The sequence below is a fragment of the Chelonia mydas genome, chromosome 6 (assembly GCF_015237465.2).
Source record: "Chelonia mydas isolate rCheMyd1 chromosome 6, rCheMyd1.pri.v2, whole genome shotgun sequence".
In the NCBI taxonomy this organism is placed as follows: Eukaryota; Metazoa; Chordata; order Testudines; family Cheloniidae; genus Chelonia; species Chelonia mydas.
In genome coordinates, this window is record NC_051246.2 from 85,243,144 (window position 1) to 85,265,474 (window position 22,331).

At 41.5% G+C, this 22,331-nt stretch overlaps 1 protein-coding gene and 1 long non-coding RNA gene across 2 annotated transcripts in view; one reads left to right on the plus strand and one right to left on the minus strand.

Moving 5' to 3' along the window:
* AKAP6 (A-kinase anchoring protein 6) overlaps nt 1-22,331 on the plus strand; it is a 413,166-nt gene that overhangs the window by 367,877 nt on the left and 22,958 nt on the right. Inside the window, exon 13 of the mRNA XM_037900577.2 lies at nt 1,999-2,214. Coding sequence (XP_037756505.1) covers nt 1,999-2,214 — 216 coding nt within the window. The remainder of the gene's footprint in view (nt 1-1,998; nt 2,215-22,331) is intronic.
* LOC122466159 overlaps nt 17,229-22,331 on the minus strand; it is a 37,271-nt gene continuing 32,168 nt past the window's right edge. The window contains exon 4 of the long non-coding RNA XR_006291464.1: nt 17,229-17,793. This is a non-coding gene — a long non-coding RNA (uncharacterized LOC122466159). The remainder of the gene's footprint in view (nt 17,794-22,331) is intronic.

The window sequence follows — 22,331 nt, forward strand, 5'->3', positions numbered from 1 at the left end:
TTGTCCTTCAGAATTGGGGAAACGTGTCCCTTAATTGCGGCACAGGAGATGCACTACACAAATCAGATGTCAAGAATTATAACATTCATAAACCAGTCAGAGAACACTTCAATCTCTCTGGTCACGCAATCACAGACATGAAGGTCGCTATCTTACAACAAAAAAACTTCAAATCCAGACTCCAGCGAGAAACTGCTGAATTGGAATTCATTTGCAAATTGGATACTGTTAATTTAGGCTTAAATAGAGACTGGGAGTGGCTAAGTCATTATGCAAGGTAGCCTATTTCCCCTTGTTTTTTCCTACCCCCCCCCCCCCCCCGACGTTCTGGTTAAACTTGGATTTATGCTGGAACTGGCCCACCTTGATTGTCATGCACATTGTAGGGAGAGTGGTCAGTTTGGATGAGCTATTGCCAGCAGGAGAGTGAGTTTGTGTGTGGGTTGGGGGGGGGGGGTGAGAAAACCTGGATTTGTGCTGGAAATGGCCCACCTTGATTATCATGCACATTGTAGGGAGAGTGGTCACTTTGGATGAGCTATTACCAGCAGGAGAGTGAGTTTGTGTGTGTGTTGGGGGGGGGGTGAGAAAACCTGGATTTGTGCTGGAAATGGCCCACCTTGATTATCATGCACGTTGTAAGGAGAGTGGTCACTTTGGATAGGCTATTACCAGCAGGAGAGTGAGTTTGTGTGTGTGGTTTTTGGAGGGGGGTGAGGGGGTGAGAGAACCTGGATTTGTGCAGGAAATGGCCCACCTTGATTATCATACACATTGTGAAGAGAGTGGTCACTTTGGATGGGCTATTACCAGCAGGAGAGTGAGTTTGTGGGGGGGGGGGGGGGGCGCGGCGGGTGAGAAAACCTGGATTTGTGCTGGAAATGGCCCAACTTGATGATCACTTTAGGTAAGCTATTACCAGCAGGAGAGTGGGGTGGGAGGAGGTATTGTTTCATGGTCTCTGTGTATAGAACGTCTTCTGCAGTTTCCACAGTATGCATCCGATGAAGTGAGCTGTAGCTCACGAAAGCTCATGCTCAAATAAATTGGTTAGTCTCTAAGGTGCCACAAGTACTCCTTTTCTTTTTGCGAATAAAGACTAACATGGCTGTTACTCTGAAACCTGTCACTACTTGTATTATTATCATAGGGGGTTTCCAATGCAATTGTACAGGTTTCTAGAGTATATGCAACATTTCCTGGCCTCAACCACTATTTGGTAAAAACAAGGCTTGTTCACTGGTTTGAATTGCATGATGAAGCGCAAACGGTATTCCTCCGTTGCACTGGATCTTTCTGATGAAACACAGTGGTTTCTATTAAATATTTATAATTTTGAACACAGATATCATGACTTCAGGATTCCTATTTTAATTTCAGTGTAAGAAATTCCTTAGGACTGTTATAATCACAAGAAGCCTTTGTAAAGATTGTAAAGAGGACCACTGCACTTCCCTGCTGCACGTTTTTCCTCGGGAGTAAAACATATGGCCCATCATTTCTAATGGTTCTTCTAAGTAATATATTTTTTCTTTATTTTGATTTTCTAGATCAGCATTGAATTAAACATTGAATTAAACTATGTCATTTTATGAGTATAGCGTTTATTTATTTTTCCTGAAAGATTCTTAAAATCCATTTTAAAATCTGGAATGACTAGATGTTGGCAGGATAACTAATTTTCAGAGACATGCCCCAGTGGAATAGAGGTTGGGGGGAACCCTGTATGTGCTGTAAATCGTTCGGCATCATTGAGACAGTTAGCTACATGTGGCATTAATTTGAAGAAGACTTAAAGTAGCTTTGCAGCCTCATTGCCGTTATTATTACTATCTGTGAGTGCATCACCAAGCTTTGATATTAAGTATCAGGGAAACAATGAATGGAACACAGACATATTGTAAGAAGACTGGGCACTACAAAGTATAATCTTAACAGTTAATTTTATACATTTGTAGACTATACCGCACTGACATCTGTCATTTCTCTGTCCTGCAGTCTCTGTGCTGTGAGATCAAACAGAGACGTCGTGGAGTAGCCTCTGTGTTGCGATTATGCCAGCACCTCCTGGATGACCAGGAGACCTGCAATCTGAATGCAGATCACCAGTCTATGCAGCTGATAATTGTAAATCTTGAAAGAAGGTGGGAAGCCATTGTCATGCAAGCTGTCCAGTGGCAAACCAGGCTACAAAAGAAGTTGGGAAAAGTCCCGGTGAGTGATGTTTGCTTTAAAAAGACCTAGTATTGTTTCATTTGTCACATGGGAGATATCATTCCAGTGGATAGCAAACATATTCATTTTACAATGGATTTTCTGACTGAAGATGCCATTTCTGATCCTCACAGTCAACAAATAAAGCTTTATTTTTTACAAACCAGTGCTGGATTTGGACATGACTGATTAATAAGATAAACTCATAGTATACATATACTGTTTGCAGCATTTTTAATCACATGGGATCTCATTCTGTCAAGGACTGGGCACATTTGAGTTGAAAGCAGTGCAAGTCGAGTTACTCAGAACCTAGCAGGATTGGGCCCATAATTTTTTATTGAATATGATACTTCATAAAAGTTCTGTACACTGTTAATAATGTTTTTAGCACCAGCCTATCACTAAGCGCATTCTTCACATAGGACAGTGTTTCCCAGCCGTGTGCCGTGGCACACTGGTGTGCCATGGAATTTTGGAAAAGTCACTTGCAAGGGGAAAAAAAACTCATTTATTTTCATTAGCGTCACAACCAAACTGCATTTTGTGCTGTTGCACTTCGGGTGGATGTGCATGAGACAGACCTTACGTCAGATTTCTCATTAAAAGTAAGCGATTTTTAAAATAATTTTAACACAGGGATGTGTGCCACACAAATCTTTTATTGACGTAAGTGTGCCTCAGACTGGAAAAGGTTGGGAAACACTGACAAAATATGTTGAGGATGTAATAAGTTCTGTACTACTTAAAATATAAGGAAAATGTATTAATCTATTCTTCTCTTAGGAAACAATCCCTAAGAGGCAAAATATTATATTACTTATGCTATCAGTTAAGTGGTGTCAATTATACAGGTCTTGTACAGTATAAAACCATATTAGAATGGATTAACTATATTTAGACAATAAGCCAAATCCCTACCATTACTCCATTGACAGTAATGGATGAATTTGACCCAGCATGTCCTGCGTCACTGTCCTAATGCTGAAGTGTGAGTATTGCAACCACAGGAGCAATGATGATAATCCTATGCGATACAGGTACCGACGTGCATCATAAAAATAATAGAATGAACAACATATATTTTAGTTTATATAATTTTTAGGTTATAATAAATTTTAAAATAGGAAAGATTACTTGACATCCACCCCTTTCTTGACAGACTAAGTGACTAGCAATGAAATGTTAACTTTTGGGGGGTTAGGTTGTTTTTTTAAACACAGATTTTTTTTTGAAGTTCCACTTAAAAGAAAAACAAAAAGTAATAGATCTCTCTGAGTTGTTTATTATTTTTATATAAATATAGCACCCAAAATGTACATGGGATTCTACAGACCCATCAAAAGTCCCTTCCCTAAAGTGCTAATGGTCTCAAAAGACCAACAGATATAGTGTGTGGGAAAGGGGTACAGCACAAAAGCAAAGTGGTTGAGGTGATGAATGGCTCACATCTTGATGTTTGCATGGTTTTTTTAAAAAATTATGTATCCAAACCTATCCCCATGTGCCCAGCTATCTAGCCATTGATTAGTTGTCTAATTTCTTGTAGGTGTTGCAGTATAAGTGGGACTTAAGGAAGGAAATGAATGAGGGCAGTGGCCTTATGGATTATTACAGAATGAGGACGTCTTTGTAGAAGATGACATGGAAGAAAGTAAAGGAGAGAGTTACTGGAAAAGCAGAAAAACAGGATATCAAGGCTAGCATAAGTGTTGGAGTAGTGGGGAAGGAACAAGGCAAGAGGAAGTGTGGATAATGAGAGGTGCAGAGTTACACAGGGCTTTGAAGGCAAAGATAAGAACCTGGAACTTGATGTGGAGGAGAAGCACAAGCCAATGAAAGGGGGGACAGGTGACATGGCCCCTGTGAAGGGCAAAGAAGAGGATTTTAGCAGCTGTGTGTTGTAGGAGCTTGGGTTGGGGGGAAGTATGCCTATCAAGGAGGCCAGAGGAGGCTACAGTAAATACCAGAGATAAAGAGGACTGAATAAGAGTCTAGCTCTATGACCAGAAAGAAAAGGTCAGATCTTAAAAATGTTTTGGAGAAAGAAGAGGGAAGACTCCAGGCTTGAACGTGAAGTGCAAGGGAGGTGGAGAAGTCGGCATTCATGCTGGTTACTGGAGTGACAGAGTGAGTGATAGTGTGTTCATTAGCAAAAGTGAATAAGAACATGCAGAGGTTTGGGGAGGAAAGACCAGGAGTTCAATTTTGACCATGTTTAGTTTTAGTTGACTGTTTAGTTTTAGTTGACAGACATTCAGGAAGGGACATCTGAGAGACAACATGAGATATGGGATTAGATGGTGGGAGACAAATAGGGAGTGGAAAGATTAATTTGTGAGTCATCCTTTTAAAAATGGCCGTTGAAGTCACATGAGCAGATGTAACCACTCAATAAAGGGATAAAAGGAGGGGCCAGTGGTAGAGCCCTGTTGGACTCCCACAGAAAGCAAAACATAGCAGGAAGAGGACCTGCAAAAGGAAACATTGTTGGAAGGCCAGAGACATAGAAGAAGAACCAAGAAAGGATAGTATCACAAAAGTTAAAGAAGGAGAAGATGTTGAGAAGGTGGTCAGATGTTAAGAAGGAGATCAACTGGGTCAAAAGCAGCAGAGAGGTTGATGTGCTGGAGGCCTCAAGATATAGCAAGGAACAGATAAAATCTCAGTCAGAGCAGTTTCAATGGAGTGGAAGGCAAAAACCAAATTGGGGGTGCAAGGAACTTGAGGTAGCAATTGTGGATGGCACACTTAGGCTTATATATGAGAGGAAGAAGGGAGATGGCCATTGAGAAGGCAAATAGCCAGATTACTGATGCTTGAATTTCAACGGGAACAATCCCAAGAGAGTTAGAGGTTGAGAACAGAAGCAAGGGAGGTCAGCAGCAAAATATGGTTGTGAAAAGGGTGCACATTGAGGGATTAGAAGAGGACAGTTAATGATGGGGAAAAGAATAATAGCAGAACTTTTTCTTTGGGAGAAATTGGATTAAGGGTCTATGAGCCCTTCTCTATTTTTTGCAATGTCTGATACCTGATCCAACCCTGAGGCAATTTTGGGATTTGTTTATTTTTGTCTTTATGTTTCTAAATGATAGCAATAGCTCTAAGAAACCATTACCTAGGGCTGTAGAGTTGGACTGGTTTGTTGAGTGGACCTGCTGTAGAGAAACTAGCTGAAGCTTTGAGTTGCAACAGCAAGAGTGTACAGTAGCTGTTGTCTTTACCTTGCAGCACGGAACAAATGCAGTTCTAAAAATTTCTGAAGCTCAGTTGCTGGAGGCTGCTGTAATGGGAGTACAATTACCAGAGAGAGGCTGACCTGGGTTTTTACTATATTTCACTGAGATGCGAGCTGCTGCAAAGAGGCTAAATGGATATTTTTTTCATGCTTAAAACTTATAGTTGCTGTAGTAAGTATAGCTGTTCTCTTGTGCCTGGAGCAGGAGCAAGATGCAACTGAGAGAAATCCTGGAGGCTATTGAATAGAGGTCCAAGTTTTTTCAGAGAGAGCATATTCTCTCCTCTTCCACGTTAACAGCTGCTGTGCGTAAGCTATTTGCTATTTGGAGCTGCAGTTATTCTAAATAAGCTGCTATGTGCTAATTAGAGTTCAGCACTGCTGTTGCAGCAGGAGCAAAGTGAGTCTTGTGGCTCTGTTTGGGATTGGAATCAATTGAGAGCTGAGGTAGAGAGACTGTACAAGTGCTGTGTGTTACTTGATGTCTGGACGCCATGGAACTTCACAAGCTGCACACTGCTTTGTTCCCACTTTGCCTGGGGGAAGCAGAACTTGTGTGCTCGACTGAGTTGTCTGCAACTGGGTAGGGGTCATACCTTCCTCTCTGCTGAGAAATGGAAGATATTAAGAACTATCAGGATGCTCATTTAATTTTCATTTAGGGCAGTATTTTGTTTCGGAGTCTCTTGTTGTGGATTTGTTTATAAAATGATTGTATAAACATCGCAGTATCCACAGGTTTCTGAGGTTGATAAAACCATTTGAATTCTCAGCACTGAAAGATGCACTAACCTCAGTAGAATTCTGGGTTCTTACTCTTCCCCAGTCCTGAGTTGGCATGCTATAGCTTTTCCTTTCACTCAGTTCCTGTGTAGTCATTTCTTGGGATGGTCCCAAGATTGCTTCCTCTGCTTCCCCATCTCTCTGCACTTGATGGTGTGCCAGTCTTGGCACATAAACAGTATCCCCTGGTAACAAGTCTTTATTTGAGGTTGCCCACAATATACTGTAATTTATAAAAACAAATGAGATGTTTTATACCTCCGATGGCATCTGACTCTCGGACAGTAAATAAGACAGCTGATTATGTTGCCGTACAGAGGTGCAGGAGTTGCTTGCATCTTCCATTCTCCCCTTAATTTGTATACCAGAATTTTCCTTTATCTTTTTACTCTTCCTTATTATCCTCGGTTACTTCTTATTTTGATTGCTTATCCCCTTCCGAAAGCGATGTTGGAGTTAATTACAAAGAGTTTTGTAGGTTTCTTTCAAATTTCTTTTATTTCTTGATGCCTTAAAAAAAAATTCTTGAATTTTTCATTATCCTTGCAATAGCCTGCCTCACAAACCTAGACATAACAAAGAGGTATTAGTATGTAATGCAAACCCCAAAGTCTGGCAAAAGATGACCCTCTCATGATGCATAAGTTACATCTAGTAAGTAGCATTATAATTCAGAATCACTCAAAGGGGAAAAAAGGTTGCCTAGGTTAAAGAGGCTAGGTAAAATAATGATTTAATTTAAAAACAATAAATGATTTGTTGGTCTTTTGGCTGAAGAATTTAACTGGGAGTTGGGAGACCTGGGATCACCGTGTGATTTGACAGGACTCTTTATCTGTGCTTCAGTTTCCCCATGTGTAAAATGGGAATAATAATTTCCTACCTCACAGGGATGTTGTGATGCTTAAGCCATTAGCATTTTTAAAGCACTTTGAGATCCTTGCATTTAACTTAATCTAGCTGGAAATACAACTGTACTAAGAGCCAATCGCATTCTAGTGCTCACATCACCTCCTATCTCTAACAGCTGTCTTTCAGTTAGCCAGGGCTGGAATATAAAGTTTAAAGTCCTATTTTTAATGAAGCAAAAAGTGTTTATGAATGATTCAGAATGTGAGCCCTATTTATGTATGATATGTCACTGCAAGACTCCGCATGCTACTCTGCAAATGGGCCTCCTCCCAGTTCTGAAAGGACAGCCACTTGGTATAAGAGAGTTTAGTCCCCCGTTTTCATTCAGTCCTTGGCCTCTGTACTGAGGCTGCCAACAGGACTGTCAAATAGCACCAGTTATATGCTCTAATATTTGAGTAATTACAATTTTTTCTTTTCTTTTTTTCAGTAGATCCCTCTTTTTGTTAGTCACCACCCCACTTTTATTGTATTTTGCAGTTATGGTCTCCTAATTCTTAGTTTCAGAACCACACAAATGGCACATAATATACACTGAAAGAGACCTTATTAGCAGCTTTCTTGTAAGACAAAGAGACACTTGTGAAAAAACTGAATAGCTGAAAGAAGATTTGGGGTAGACCTGGTCAAGGCCCTGATTCATGCTCTGTACAAGCTGTGTTGAGGTTAGCTGAGGGTGGAAGCACAAAGATTGCTTACTGCTGCCTTTGTGTTACCCTGATCCTGTTGCCATCCAAGGCTATCCCAAGCATGACTTGCACCTATGGCTTCAATAGGTCATTCCAGTAGCCACAGATAGCCAGGTGTAGCGATGCCCTGGCCACATGCCTCCTGGATTTTCCCCTTACACTATGGGCCACAATGGGGTTGGTATGAAAGTCCACTACCCAAACAAGCAGAAACCTGTGCCAGCCAGTTTGGCTGTCATTGCAGCTGTTTTACACTGCTGGAGTAGCACAAAGTACATGCAGTGCTGCCAAGGACTGGGGTCCAAATCTGTATTTTCACATTGTTATTCTCCCAAAGTTTGTACTTCCCTGACCCCTACCCTCCTCAATTACTGGAGAAGCTGCTCATTCCATAAGTCGTGCTCATTCCATAAGCAGTGCTCTCACAGACGTCAGGTACTCTGCTCATGCAATAAGTGCAGAATTCTGATCAGTTTTATGCAGAAATCCACCATCTCTTTTCTCACTCCACAGAGATTGCTAATTATTGAGGGGGCAGTATTAATCAGACTCATAAAATAGATATTTTCAGCTAAGACAATTTAGGTTCAGAATGCTCTAATTTTCAAGCTGCCCTGTAATACCTCTTAAATATTCCTGTCTTTGAGTCTTTGTATGATGTTAACGTTCACTTCTGTGCCTCATGAAAAAAAATTTTTTTATCTCCCGAGTTGTCCTGTATGTACACTGCACTATATGTCCAGAAAAAGCCCCATGTGTATTGGCTCTGAAAGTATGCTGTACATCCAGCCACATAATTGAAAATAATAAGGCCACAATAAATGGGATGGCCTTGGGGTATAACACCCAAGGGATTCAATTGGTGTCGCTTTGCATCAATGTCCATGCGTCATGGTAATTGAGGTAACATAACCAATTACCACATTTTAATTAGAGTTGTAAGGACTTGGGAAAATCTGTAATGGTGAGACAGCTCACTTTAAAAAAAAAAAAAGGTTTCTTTCGCTCTCTTTTCCACGGGCTTTTTTCTTGGATGCTTGTTTCTTAGGAGGGGAAGACGGTTCTTAATGTGCTGTTTGGGATTTTTCCCAGTCTCCTCTTTGAGTCTTTATAATGGACTTTGAAAAACAAAATGTTAAAAACTGCTGCATGGCTGCTGAGCTGATATCCTCATCCCTTTCCGCTGTTCGCCTGCCTAGCTGGCACATTTGGGAAAAGAAAACAGTTTTTTAAAATGCTGGATTCAGAGCTAAATCAAATCTCCCCTCACTTTTTCTGTGTCCTTTTCATTGATGCAACATTTAAAAAAAATAGCAATGGACTGATACTTGTTCTAAACTCCAGAGTTCACAAATGTATTAGTTATTGCTCCATTACTTTTTTAGGTAGCACCACTAAAGAAAAACTCACTCAACTGAAAGAGTCTCATTAAGCCATTATTTTTGTAAGGTTGGAGATAGCTGAAAAAAATCTTGTGTAAAGTTTAGAAGTGCTATATAAGGGTCTGATCCTGTGGGGGTGCTGAAAATCCTCAGCTTTCCCATTATCTTAATCGGTGAGGAGGACATTCAATGTCTTGTACAAAGTGCTCAGCTGCTTTACAAAATCAAGCCCTACCAAAGTCATTATTTAATTCCTTATATTTACTAAATTACAAATGACTTCTCCTAGAAGACAGTACGCTAATACAGCATTCAGCTTGTTTCACAAAAAGTCACCACATGCCTATTCATTTCCTCATGTCACAGTCATGTTTTTCAAATCATCACGTCTGAACCGCTGGTGTCAAAATTTGAAATTCCTGTTGTGTTGGGTGGCAGCTTTTTAAAAATGAACTTTTTGTGATTTTAGAGTCAGTGGCAGGTGCTAGTCTATTTGATTTCTGTAGGGCTTCTGAAAGAGACCCACCTGAGAAACACCACCTGCTTCCCTCTAGATGGAAAAGGAAAGAACCACAATAGAGCAGATGTCAGCTAAACTGAGTGAAAACAGGTGCTAAGCTTGACTGTCCTGGTAGCTGACGTGCTATATTTATTTACAGCATTAGCAGTGGCACTTTCACGCTCTCCAAACTACACCCCTTCACAAACAAGATACCTGGCCATCTGGAGGATCTTCCTGTATGATCCAGAGGAGAGCTGAGGGTACTTGTCCTTGAAATCCTTTGATCTGTCTGCTAAGGAGGTTAATCAGTGCCAGATGTCGTGGTGGTTTTGTGAGGTAGACAACAATAAACCAAACTCATCAAATCATTTCGTATAGGTCTGCAACCAGTCTGATGGTAAAAGACTTTCAGTCACTACCAACCTGACCCCCATTTTGACCAACGATCTAGAGGTGAGAAACTCCATATCACACCCTTTTAGCCATTTAGCCTTCCCAAATGGCATTTTTAACACATCTGAGCGTGGCATATCCTCATTACAAACCATTACAAGGCTAATGGACATATTCAGGCTGATAATATGAATTAAGTTTAGCAGGAAAATGGCAGTCAGCTGAGGGAGCTAAAAAGAGATCATCTGAGCTCACCGCCAGTAGGTCAGATCATTTGTTGTGGCTCTGATTTTAAACATGTTATTGGGCACATTTCAGTTTAAACAAAGTTCAGTTTGAAGCCGGGGACAGGAGGAACAAGCTCCAGGCAGGACTAGGCATGAAGGTGATAATGGTGTGTTCAGGGGATAGGTGCTAAAGCCATCACCACTTTGCACATTACCAGCAGTATCAGGCGTGGAGGGAATAAAAAGAAAAGGAGCATGCTCCCAAACTAGCTTACCCTTGGCCTTAGGCAGAGGAGATTTAGGGGTAGGCTGAGCAGTCAAGCCTGGGAAGAAGCCATGGACTAGATTTTGTTGCTCATTTATTTGATTAAAAAAGTCAAGCCCTAAGAAGGGGGGTGAGATTTGCCCATGTATAGTTTGTGTGGACTTGGGCTTAGAGTAGGAAAGAGATACCTGCTTAGTCAGTGATACCATTCATAGTTGAACATGGATTAGTAAGAGTTTTTTAAAATTATTTTATCTGTTGTTGCTCTGTTGTATTCATGAAAGAGAGGAGCAGAGTTGACTGCCGTGGGGACTGCCGTCCTCTCTCTCTGCACTGAAGAGATGCAGCATAAGCAATGGTGGTTTAGGCTTGTCTACACTACCTCTCACCAGTGCAGCTCTCCATTGATCTAGAAGGATAACCACTAGGGTTAAGATAATAGGTCGTGCCCATTAAGTCCTTTTCTCTCTGTTAAAAATACCAAAAAAGGCAGCATGTATTGCTAATTGTGGTTGTGTTGAGTGTGATGTGGATTGAAACCAAGAACTACAATTCTCATAGGCCACTGAACAGCCATCAAATAGTAACAAATTTAAGTGACTACTCACCTTCAGCTGGATTGAAAATACTGACCGAGAGGTGAAAGTCTCTCTAACCTATATCCCATTACAAAGCCCCTGACACATCTAGCCTTCCACTCTCACCACAGTATCTGGCCAAATTTGTGGAACATCATTTGAAAGTTGCTTACTTCAGTGAACATGAGCACAAAAGGATGAATGGAATTAAATTAAAAGAAAAGAGTTACTTTAATGAGGAAATCAATTGCTGCAAATACTTAATTACCCCCCAGACTCTTCCTTGATTTTTTTTTTCTATTTCTTGATACAGCGCACATTTTTCTGTGCAGTTTTGGAAAGTTATCCAGTTTTTACCTTTAAAGAAACTGGATTTCTTTGTAAGAGTGGAAATGTTTACTTCAGGCTGGCCATGTTTATAAGGAAAACATTCTACATGCAAAATAAATCACACACACATACATTTTCCAGTATTTTAAATTAAAACTTGGATGCCTGTTCTTGCATTCACTGCTAGGTGTACTACTTACTATTGTGAGTATTTGACTTCATTCAGAGTAGTTAAGGTAACAAGTGCCATGCAATTGGTAAAGTATTGCAGTATCAGGCCTTTCATGCTTTGTTGTTATAGTTGTTTTAAACCATATTGCAAGTTAGAATGGGGTAAAAATGGTATATCTGCGTCAGCGTCCTTCAGTTGCTCTCATGAGCAGTTTTCAGTAATCTATTTCATGGACTGAAGAGCCTTCTATTTTCATCATAAATACTATGGAGTCATTCTCTTATATAACAAATATGTATATATATGAAAAACATCATGGTGTAGTGTGTCTTAAAGTTTTTTTATCCTGAGATTAAGATTTCAATATTTCTTACAAATGTCAAAGCCACAACGAGTTATAATAATTCCAAACATATCTCAATAAGATTTGTACATTGAACCACATCGTTAATATTGCATATGCTACCTATTTTGATTGAGGTCTATACAATATGACCAGTGTAGAGAAAGTAGATAAGGAAGTGTTGTTTACTACTTCTCATAAACAAGAAGTAGGGGTCACCAAAAGAAATGAATAGGCAGCAGGTTTAAAACAAGTAAAAGGAAGTACTTCTTCACACAATGCACAATCAACCTGTGGAACTCCTTGCCAGAGGATGTTGTGAATGCCAAGATCATAACAGGGTTAAAAAAAGAAATAGATAAATTCATGGAGGATAGGTCCATCAATGGCTATTACCCAGGATGGGCAGGAATGGTGTCCCTAGCCTCTGTTTGCCGGAAGCTGGGAATGAGCGACGGGATGGATCACTTGATGATTACCTGTTCTGTTCATTCCCTCTGGGGCACCTGGCACTGGCCACTGTTGGAAGACAGGATGCTGAGCTAGATGGACCTTTGGTCTGACCCAGTAGGACATTTCTTATTTTCTTATTTATTCCATCTTGGGGGGAGGGGAGCCCAGAGCCAGGGCTCTGGTCCTCCCCCGGTGCCCCAAGCCAGCCGAGACTGACTCACTTCCTGCTGCCTGGCTCCTGCCCTGCCCATTACTCAGCCTCCAGCCTTTGTCTCACTTCCTGGGCCAAGAGTCACCTGGTTGCATCCCCCTCCTGGGTCTCAGGTTACAAAGGGGAGGCCATAGCATCTGTGCAGGCAGCTGGAGCAACTCCCGCAGAAGTCACACACCCTTATTCCCACCACCTAGACATTGGTGCAATACACAGGGAAACTGAGGCACACACAACATTCATGCAAAACAGTAAAACTCACATAGGCTCACATACAACATAAGAAGGGAAAATCCCCACTTCGTCACAGACACAAAGAGAGGGAACAATTAAAATGTCTTTAAAAATTACTAAATTTTCATAATTTTAAACTCAAATATCTCAGGACCTTCTAAGGTCCTTCAGTGCTGTATTATCTTACTCAGAGGAGCTGGGAATCCTTCCTTCCAGTGGTGTATAAAGCTCCCGACTCTGTTGTCACACAGGCAAAAGATTTTGACCATAGCACACCTTTAAGTGGGGGGCTGTTGTCTAGCTTGCCGGGGGAAGGGGTATAGTGCTTTACAAGCAGGGGTGAGAGAGGGGCTCAGAAGCTGCTTCAAAAGGGTCAGTGTGGCAACGCTGACTTATCCCCAGGGACCGGAAGGATTGGGGAGTTGATAAGGGGCAGGCCTAGGAAGAAAAGCCTCTTTTCCCCGGGCCAGGTGGAGCAGCACCCACCCTCCCTCCCCTTAGAGCGGGCAAAATAACAGGTTTGGTCAGGACCGGATGTGGGCATTGCATGAACCGCTCCTTTCTGGGGGGGCAGGCAAGAAATTTTTCCCTTACCACCAGATTGGCCAAGGTGGAGTGAGTAGCATGGGGGAGGTAGCATGGGGTTTCACCTTCCCCACAACAGATTGGGCGGGGGTGGGGCAGCTTTGTTATGATGAGTAGGGAAGGGAGTTAGGCTATGATATCGCAACTCATTATGTAAGTGTGGGGTGGCTGTCCAGTGCAGGTACTCCATGGTGAAGGTATACAGTGACCAGATAAATGGCTTGTAAAGGACTTAAAAAGGAGGTGTTTGTTAAAGGAGCAGAATGGGGAAGGGGGGTCACAGCTCCTATGACTGGTACAGCAGGGAACCAACCCCTTTAACTTACAGCCCACCGTAACCCTTTTTCAAGGGTAGGGGGGATGGTAAGGTCCCAGCAATGGGTTGGCTGGGGGACCACGACAGAAGAAATGGAGGGGGGAGGGCTGGTGGAAATCCCTGGGTGGATATTGAAATGAGCATGGAGTTACCTGCACTGTACACGTTTATCTGCTAGGTAATCCCAGACATCTAATAATAAAGTTGCTGCCTGATTAAACCATATCTAGTGTCTCCTGTCCTCCCTTCAGTATATCCAGGCAATAGACTTGTTCCTAGGCTGAATATTTCCCATCTTGTGCCACAGACCAGTGTCATTTTGGGTTTGGAGTGAGAGAATTTAACATTTGGTAGAAAGAAGACAACAATTCTTTGCTAAGCTGATTTTTTTTAAAAAAAAATAGTCGTTTACAGCTATTCATAGGTTTGGAATGCTGTCATGATGAGATCATCAAAAGTGCATGATAAATGCAACTTACCACATGGCTTTTTAATTTAGCACATGAATACCACTGCATATGTAGTGTACGCCCTTGTGGGTAATTGCATTGGACTGTCTGATTGGCACTTCATCCAGTAACCATCCCTTTGGAGCTGAATCTAACATTATAAACTTCTGAGCAATTTCAAACAACTAACATATTTTCAAATCAACCTGTCACAAAAATGTTTCATAAACTTGATTTTTCATCCAATAATCACACTAGCTCTAGACTCAGAATGGGCAATATTCAGTCTCAAAAAGGACAGAAATTGGAGTTTTAAACCATCATAAAGGGGAAAGTCAATATCAGAGTCTCTATATAAGGGAGGTTTAGTTAACTATAGTAAATGGTGGATATGCCACCAACTAGCAGACAATCTATTCCACTTTTTTTTCCATGCTGCAAAATAAACAACAAGGTAGTAATATATTACTCCTGGGGGAATTCTGCACCACTGTGCCCATGCAGAATTCATGTCTCCCGTAGATTTATTTGCTTCCCTGCAAAAAAATGACTTTCTGACAAGGAAGCTACAAGAGCAGTCATGCACCCCTCCCCAGCAGAGCAGGTGCATCGTTTCAGGTGCCTGGAGCAGCTGGCACAGAGGTAAATCACCATGGGGGAGATAGGGCTGGGTATACCCCAGTCGGTGGCTCCTACCCAGCGCTAGGCTTAGTTGCTAGTCCCTGCTGGACTGAGGGAAGAGGAGGACCTCCCCTGGCTGCCAGAAACTCCATCCTCCAACCCCGCTTCCTGCCCGCATCACTCCTCAACTGCGGGGGGAAGAGTCACTGTATGGGGAGCTGCTCCCTCATCCACCCAACCCCTGTGCATCTGGAGCCCCCTATACCTAGACCCCCCTGCCAAGCCACAACCTCTTGCATCCAGACCCCGGATGAGCCCCTCACCCCTGTATCCAGACCACCCACTCTGACCACCATCAGCTCAGCCTCCACATTCAAAGCCCCACCCTGACAAGCCCCACCCCTCCTGCACCTGGACTACCCCGATGAGCCCCCCGCACCCGATTCCCAGCTCACTGAGCCCCAACTAGCTGCACCTTATTCCCCACCCCAGAAAGCCCTGCTCCCCCAGCACCCGGACCCCTCACTGAGCCCATCCCTCCACATCCCCCTTTCACGAGACCATCCTCCCCACACCCAGAGGCCCTACTGAACCCCATCCACCTTCACCTGGACCCCCCCAGAAGAGTCCCTTTCCCCCAATGAACCCCTGTGCATCCAGAAGCCTCCCACATCCAGACACCCCACCAAGCTGCCCACACCTAGATTGCCCCACACAGAACCTTCTCACCCCACACCTGGATCCCCGCACAATAGGCCCCTCCACACTTGGATCCTGCCAGGCTGAGCCTCCCTGCCCCACACCTGGATCGGGGGCCAGGGCTTGGAGTGTGTGCAAGGCTCTCTCCCTCTCACTGGCTATCTTGGTGCATCTGGCGTGGAGGGGCAGATCCCTGGGGTGATTTTGAGGCAAGCCCAGCCCATGTGCTGTGTCAGGATTGGGTGCAGCCTCACCATCAAGTCTGTATCTCAGGCAGAGGGTGGCCGCAGGGTGATCTCCCACTTCTGTGCAGCCAGTGGCCTGTGCTTCCCACTGCCTTGATGGAGCTTTCACATTTATTTATTGACAAATAAAATATGCAGAATTTTGCAGAATTTTAAAATATTGTGCACAGGATTTTATTTTTTTTTAAGTATAGATTTTTTAATTTTTTAGCACAGAATTTCCTCAGGAGTTGTATATGGTATTTCTACAGGTCTGAACACAAAGACATTCCCTTCTCCAAAAGTCAGTATATTAGAACTGCTGGCTGAATAAATCCTTCCTGAATAACAAAGAATGGGTACTGAGGTCAGTCTTAATAGCAAAATATGTAATATTCAGAAAATGGAATCTAATGCACTTCCAATCTATGCAGAATGTTAGAAGAATTGTCAACTGCTGTTTTAGTACAGAAAATAAGATCTATGACAAAATACAGGAAAATACACTAAGGGTCAGATTTTCAAAGGCACAGTACCCACGACTGAAGCCAGATTTTTAAAAGAGCTTAGTTCCCATTTAGTCAACTAAGGGCCAGATATTCAAAAGTGCTCAGCACATAGTAGCGCTTATTGTGACACTTCTGGCCAGATTCTCCAAAAGAACTCAGCCTTCGACATGAGCTCTTCTAGACCATTTATTTTGGTGTCTAAACGGGACCTGCGAGCTTTTGAAAATTGGAACCTAGTAGTGGGTTCTGATTCCTGAGTATTCCAACCAGAATGAAGGTGTGCCATGGATTCATTCATACAATTGTGCTATAACATGTCTCTCCTACATGATGTCTCTCCTAGAAGCAATATTCTGGAGATTATATTTGTACCTAATACTCACTGACCTCATGATTATGCTCTGGGCCAGTGTTGTTTTAAAAAAAATGATGATAGAAAAACAGAAGCTAAAAAATATAACGTAGCAGACTGGGATGCTTTTGAGCCTTTGAAAATGACTGTTGTATAAATTGAAATGCCTTGCTCATTGCATTGTATCTTTTATGGCCCCAATCCTGCAATGAGTGCCTTGACGGTAGGATCGCCGCTTATGTTTTAATATTCTCCTTGAAGAGTTAATAAAGAAAATATTTTTAAAAGAGGGGAAGGAATCCTTTTTTCCCCGTGGTCTGCACAGTAATTACTTCTACCTTAAAAGGTCCTATACAGTTGGATTTTAAGACCCTGATTCTGCAAACACTTACGCATGTGTATTTGCAGGATGTGTGGAAGTATTTGCATGATTGGGCCCTTAACATTCAATATTATAGGACCTTTTATCTTAGGAGCTGCATATCCTTCTAACACATATGCATAAGTGCTTGCAGGATCAGGGCCTAGATCTGTAATAGTTTTATATATACAAAAGCAATTTTAAGAAACTTTAGAGTTTTTAAAATGTTAGTTATTTTGTTTCTCTGTCTCAGAGGTCTGTACATTTGGACATATGATATGGAAGACTGGCTTTACTAGTGGAGAAATATGAAAAATTGTACCCCTTTTTTAAACTGTGTAAAACATTTCTAATGTGTTTTTTTGTAAAATGAGGCACATACAGAAATGCATATACAATACAAATGTACACGTTTACATCAATATTTATGTATAAATATACATGCATATATATAAAATAGTAAAATGTAAATCATAAGTAAAAGTAAGTAATGATGTGCTGCATTTTGTTTCTCTTTATCTATATGACATTTGTGTCATCACTGTTGCTCTAATCCATATTCAGGTCTTCATGCTGGTGTGCAGTAATATGTAAATTTCCTAGCCAGCTGCATTAAGCAGTGTTTGTTTATTCTGTTTCTTTTGGCACTGCATATAACTGAACTTGTGCCAAAAATGTGGCTGCTTCAGGGAACACGATTCGGGTAGAAGGAAGTTGTGAAAGGAAGCACACATCGTAAGTCTTTATTCTGTGAAAGAGCAAAATCAAAAAGTTTCTGTTCACAAAAATATCTGTATTAAGAATGGAAAATAATGTGTTTGTTAAGGTATAATGAGCAAATGGAATCACTTCAGAATACTCTGTTTACATTGACTTTGTAAACAAGGATACAATACTGAGAGGTTGGTGAATTTTGTAGTCAGAAAGGGTGGCTAAGATTAGTGAAAGATGAAAGTTGGAAGTTTAAAATAAATTATTTTAACATGGTATACTAATCTCTCAACACATAGCATTTAGCTGCATTTAAATTTAGACAGCTGTGGCATTTAAGTGTTAAAAAAATTGCATTAATGATGCATAGAGCTATTTACTTACGCTGGCAGTCCTTTCAGTCTTCCAGTCTGACACTTCCTTTTTTATCCAGCCAGCTAATTTCCCCTCTTTTGTGAGGAGTAACTGTTTTCACACTACTGCTTACCCAGCAAGCCTCCTCATTGTTTCATGCTTAATTATCTTCTTGAGCTTCACCTTCTCCAGTAAGGGAGAAAGACTGGGCCTCCCCACAGCTCTAATGAAAGCTAGGTTTTATAGATGCACTGTGTGAATAAATGCAGTGTCTGATCTAGCAACATAATAAATGAGTTCCTAAACTTTATGGAGTCACAGCTAATCCAGTGGGTTTATTCAACAGTGCAGAAAGAAGCTGTATTTTAAAAAAAATGCTTTTTTATTTTAAAAGGGTGGGGGGAGAACTTTCATTTATCATGGAATCGCATACCATAAAAGTGTTCCAATATCTCTAAACATTACACAAAAATGCATCACAAATATTTGTTTCAGTGCAACTCAGAGTTTCTCCTAAGTCATGTGGAAGCCTCTGAGCTGTACACATTAAATTTCAAGCTGGCATATTAACAACATTAATATTAATAGCCCTCTGCTCTTCACTTGTTACTGTGCTGTACAACCTCTGATTCCTGTCTACACTTGTTACCACTCACAAACACCCAAATAGCAGTTGTGGAAAGATGTGCATTTTTGCCTAGCCAGACTGCTACATTCCTCTCAAATGCAGGCTTGGCCACAGTTGTCCATTATTTTGTCACCTAGAGGTTGAATTTTTGCAAAGCACTTTATCTTGGGCTACCTAGGGAGGCTACACAGAAGCCAAGGCAGTTACTACACATACCAGCCCACTTCTTAAATAAGAAAAATTGATAGGAATATATATCACTGGTGCTTTGAACCCTATACTTGCTTCCACTGCAATTCCAGATCCAGTTCAAAATTCTGGCTGCCCTCTTCAAAGCCCTATTCCTATTAACCTCCAGGTCTCCCTATCTCTGAGTATCACTCGCTACGGTCAACAGGAATGTTTCAGCTAATGGAGCCCAGAAAAGGATGTCTGAAGCTCTGGGACAGAGAGGGACTTCTTTGGGACTTCTTACCACTGGAGATTAGGGCTGAGTTTGAGGCTTGCCACATTTAGGACATATAATTTGCCATAATGAAGGAGCCTGCAAAATCTCAGGGAAGTACTTTCCATTGTAATCAGTTTCCAAGAATTATTCTCCTGAATCTTGATTTATCATTAGGACAGACAGATAGTTCTCTTGGACATGAGGGGGACTTGTGTATATGGGGAGATTGACTGGCAGAACTATAGTGGTAATATCATACTGCTCTAGCTATGTTGATATATCTCTCTGTGTGGACATTCTGTTACAGAATAAAAGCGTGTGGGTGTATGGGGGGGTATAGTTATAACTATAATTCACGAGTAGGCAACTTATGGCACGCGTGCCAAAGGCAAAATACGAGCTGATTTTCAGTGGCACTCACACTGCCCGGGTCCTGGCCACCGGTCCGGGGGGCTCTGCATTTTAATTTAATTTTAAATGAAGCTTCTTAAACATTTTAAAAACCTTATTTACTTTACGTACAACAATAGTTTAGTTATATATTACAGACTTATAGAAAGAGACCTTCTAAAAACATTAACATGTATTACTGGCATGCAAAAACAAATTAGAGTGAGTAAATGAAGACTCGGCACCCCACTTCTAAAAGGTTGCTGATCCCTGGTATAATTATACCACTGTAGTTCTGCCAGTTTGCCTGTGTAGACAAGCTCTTAGTTAAACCAGCACAAGTTTATGTGTAGACAGAGCTACAGAACTGCTGATCTCCAGTTCTGTGCCTTAACCATAAAGACTGTTCTTTCTCCTGTTAGTAAGGTCACTGTGTGCATTTTGGTCCAAATCTGAGATGCTGCTGTAGGCAAACTCCCACTAACTTGAATGGGAGTTTATCTGAGTAAGACCTTAGGAACTGGCCTTTACTGCATGTGGAAATGCATAGCAAATTTCTGTTTTTGTGTGAAGCTATGAATGCTCTTTCTAGGCTTTTCATTAAAGATTTGTGCTGGACTCTCTGACAAGGAGGAGAAAAATGCACATATGCCACAAAAGCAAAGGTGAGACCAAAATGACATTCAGGAGCACAAAAAACCCTGTCATGTAACCTCTTGACAGATGAAAAGAAAACTACAAAGCAGCAAAAACAACTGCCAGTAAAATGTGCCATGTAGCCAGATGTTATCATCAGGGAAAAAAAGCCCACTTACACAACTTGGCATGTAGGTCGGTGATTGTAAACCTATTTGACTGACAATGTGATGGAACTAAAAAGGTGTCACCTTTTTTCGTTGCAGCCTGTTTTGGGATTCATAACGGTCACAATGTTTGAATTATTTTGTTAAAGAAACCCTCTCAACGTGAATCTTGTGAAATTGCCTAATAAAGAAAAATCCAGTTCCTGACAGAGCAGCTTTTAAATAGTGTAATTCTGAAGGTTTCTTCTGAAAAACTTCACAAACGTTTTCCTCCTCCTCTGACAACATTTAAAAGGGTCTCTTCAGTAAGCGAAAAACTGATGAAGTCTCCTGCACAGGAACCCATGGGAGGATCCAGTTGTAGGATTGGGGCCTAACTGCCTACACACAGAAAGGGCTTGCAGTCCAGCCTGGGTAAATGCTACTCCAGGAGCAGAACAGGGACCCAGTTAAGTCCCCGCTTCTCCAGTGATTCATGGGAGAAGTAAGTTACACCAGCCATTTTCCTGGCACGGGTTATTTCCTTTTCCACGTTGGCTCAGCTCTGCTGACTGGTGTGTTGAAGGGGAAGGAGCTGAAGCCAAAACTCCACACTTTCGCATTCACTTTCTCCCTGCACAACATGTGGCAAATTGGGTAGCCCATCGAGGGAAGTTAGGGGACTCCCTACGCCCCTTTAACTCCCCGGTGCAGGCACACAGCTGATTGGCCCAAAAGTGCTCCCTAATGCACAGATTAAGCAAACTTTAAAAATAGAGGAAAAAATTGGAGGGGAGGGAGTGTTCCTCTGATTTTTTTGAATGACAATAATCCAACTTTACTAATAACTATAGTAAGTACACATTTTGCAGAGAGGACTGGTTGTTTTTTTTCAAATTGATGCTTTCCCTTTAAAAATCCTTACAATTATTAATTCTTTTTTTTTTAAAGTTGCTAAATGAACTAGAGAGAAGTGTCATTTTAACATCCAAAATTTGTATTGCTTCCACCTTTTATTTCTGAGTGTCAAGAAGAACTTGGAGCATTAACATGCCTGTGAGAAACTGAACAATGACAGAACATCAATTACCCCTGTCCTCCACTGAAAAACCCTGTGCATGGACACCCACAATTGAGCACAGCCCCACTGAAACCTGTGGCTCTCCTCATAGGTACAGGAATCTGCCCGCATAGATCTTAGTGTGAGATCTTGGCCATGCTGCTGGGATGGGCACTGTTCTAAGAACCTGTATAAACAAATACTGCAGATAGAATAAAGGGGGTCTGAGAGGAGGGAAGGATAAATGGGGGGAGGGGAATGGAAAATCTCTGTTTTTTCCCCTATAGAAGTCCTCCTTTTGGTGCCTCAAAAATTGGACTTCACCCTCTTGCACACATAATGCCTTTTGAAGTAGATGGCATTTTTTGTGTGTGAAGAGTGTAGAACTGAGGCTAATTATTTCAAAGCAGAGCAAGGGAAAATATTAACCTGAGTCCTGGATTTTTTTTTTTTTTTTAAATAAACACAGAGTTACAGATAAACTCCTGTTTTAACCTTAATTATAGTAAATAGATGTGTTAATGATTGGTTTCTCTAGTGGGGTCCGGTACAGCATAACCCATCATATTGTAATGAGCAGGTCCTTTCAGCAATACTGCTTATTAATTATGAAGTGTAGGTGTTGATAGATGAGGACAGTTCTCTGGTTGGCTATCATACAAGGAACCCCATTTAGAAAATGAACATAAGTAAAGCAGAAGTGAAGTGGCGACTGTAAACATGACTATTTCCCTCAGCAGAAGTACTTGGCATGCTGGCATTTTTCAAAAAACAAAATCATGTTTGTCTTTCTTGAATGTGAATACATTCTTGGAGGTGGGGGATGGTTTCTTTCTTTCATTTTTTCCCCTGTTCCATAAGTGCAGTTATATTTGGATAATAACAGCAATTGAGGGATTTTGTGGGAGGGGGA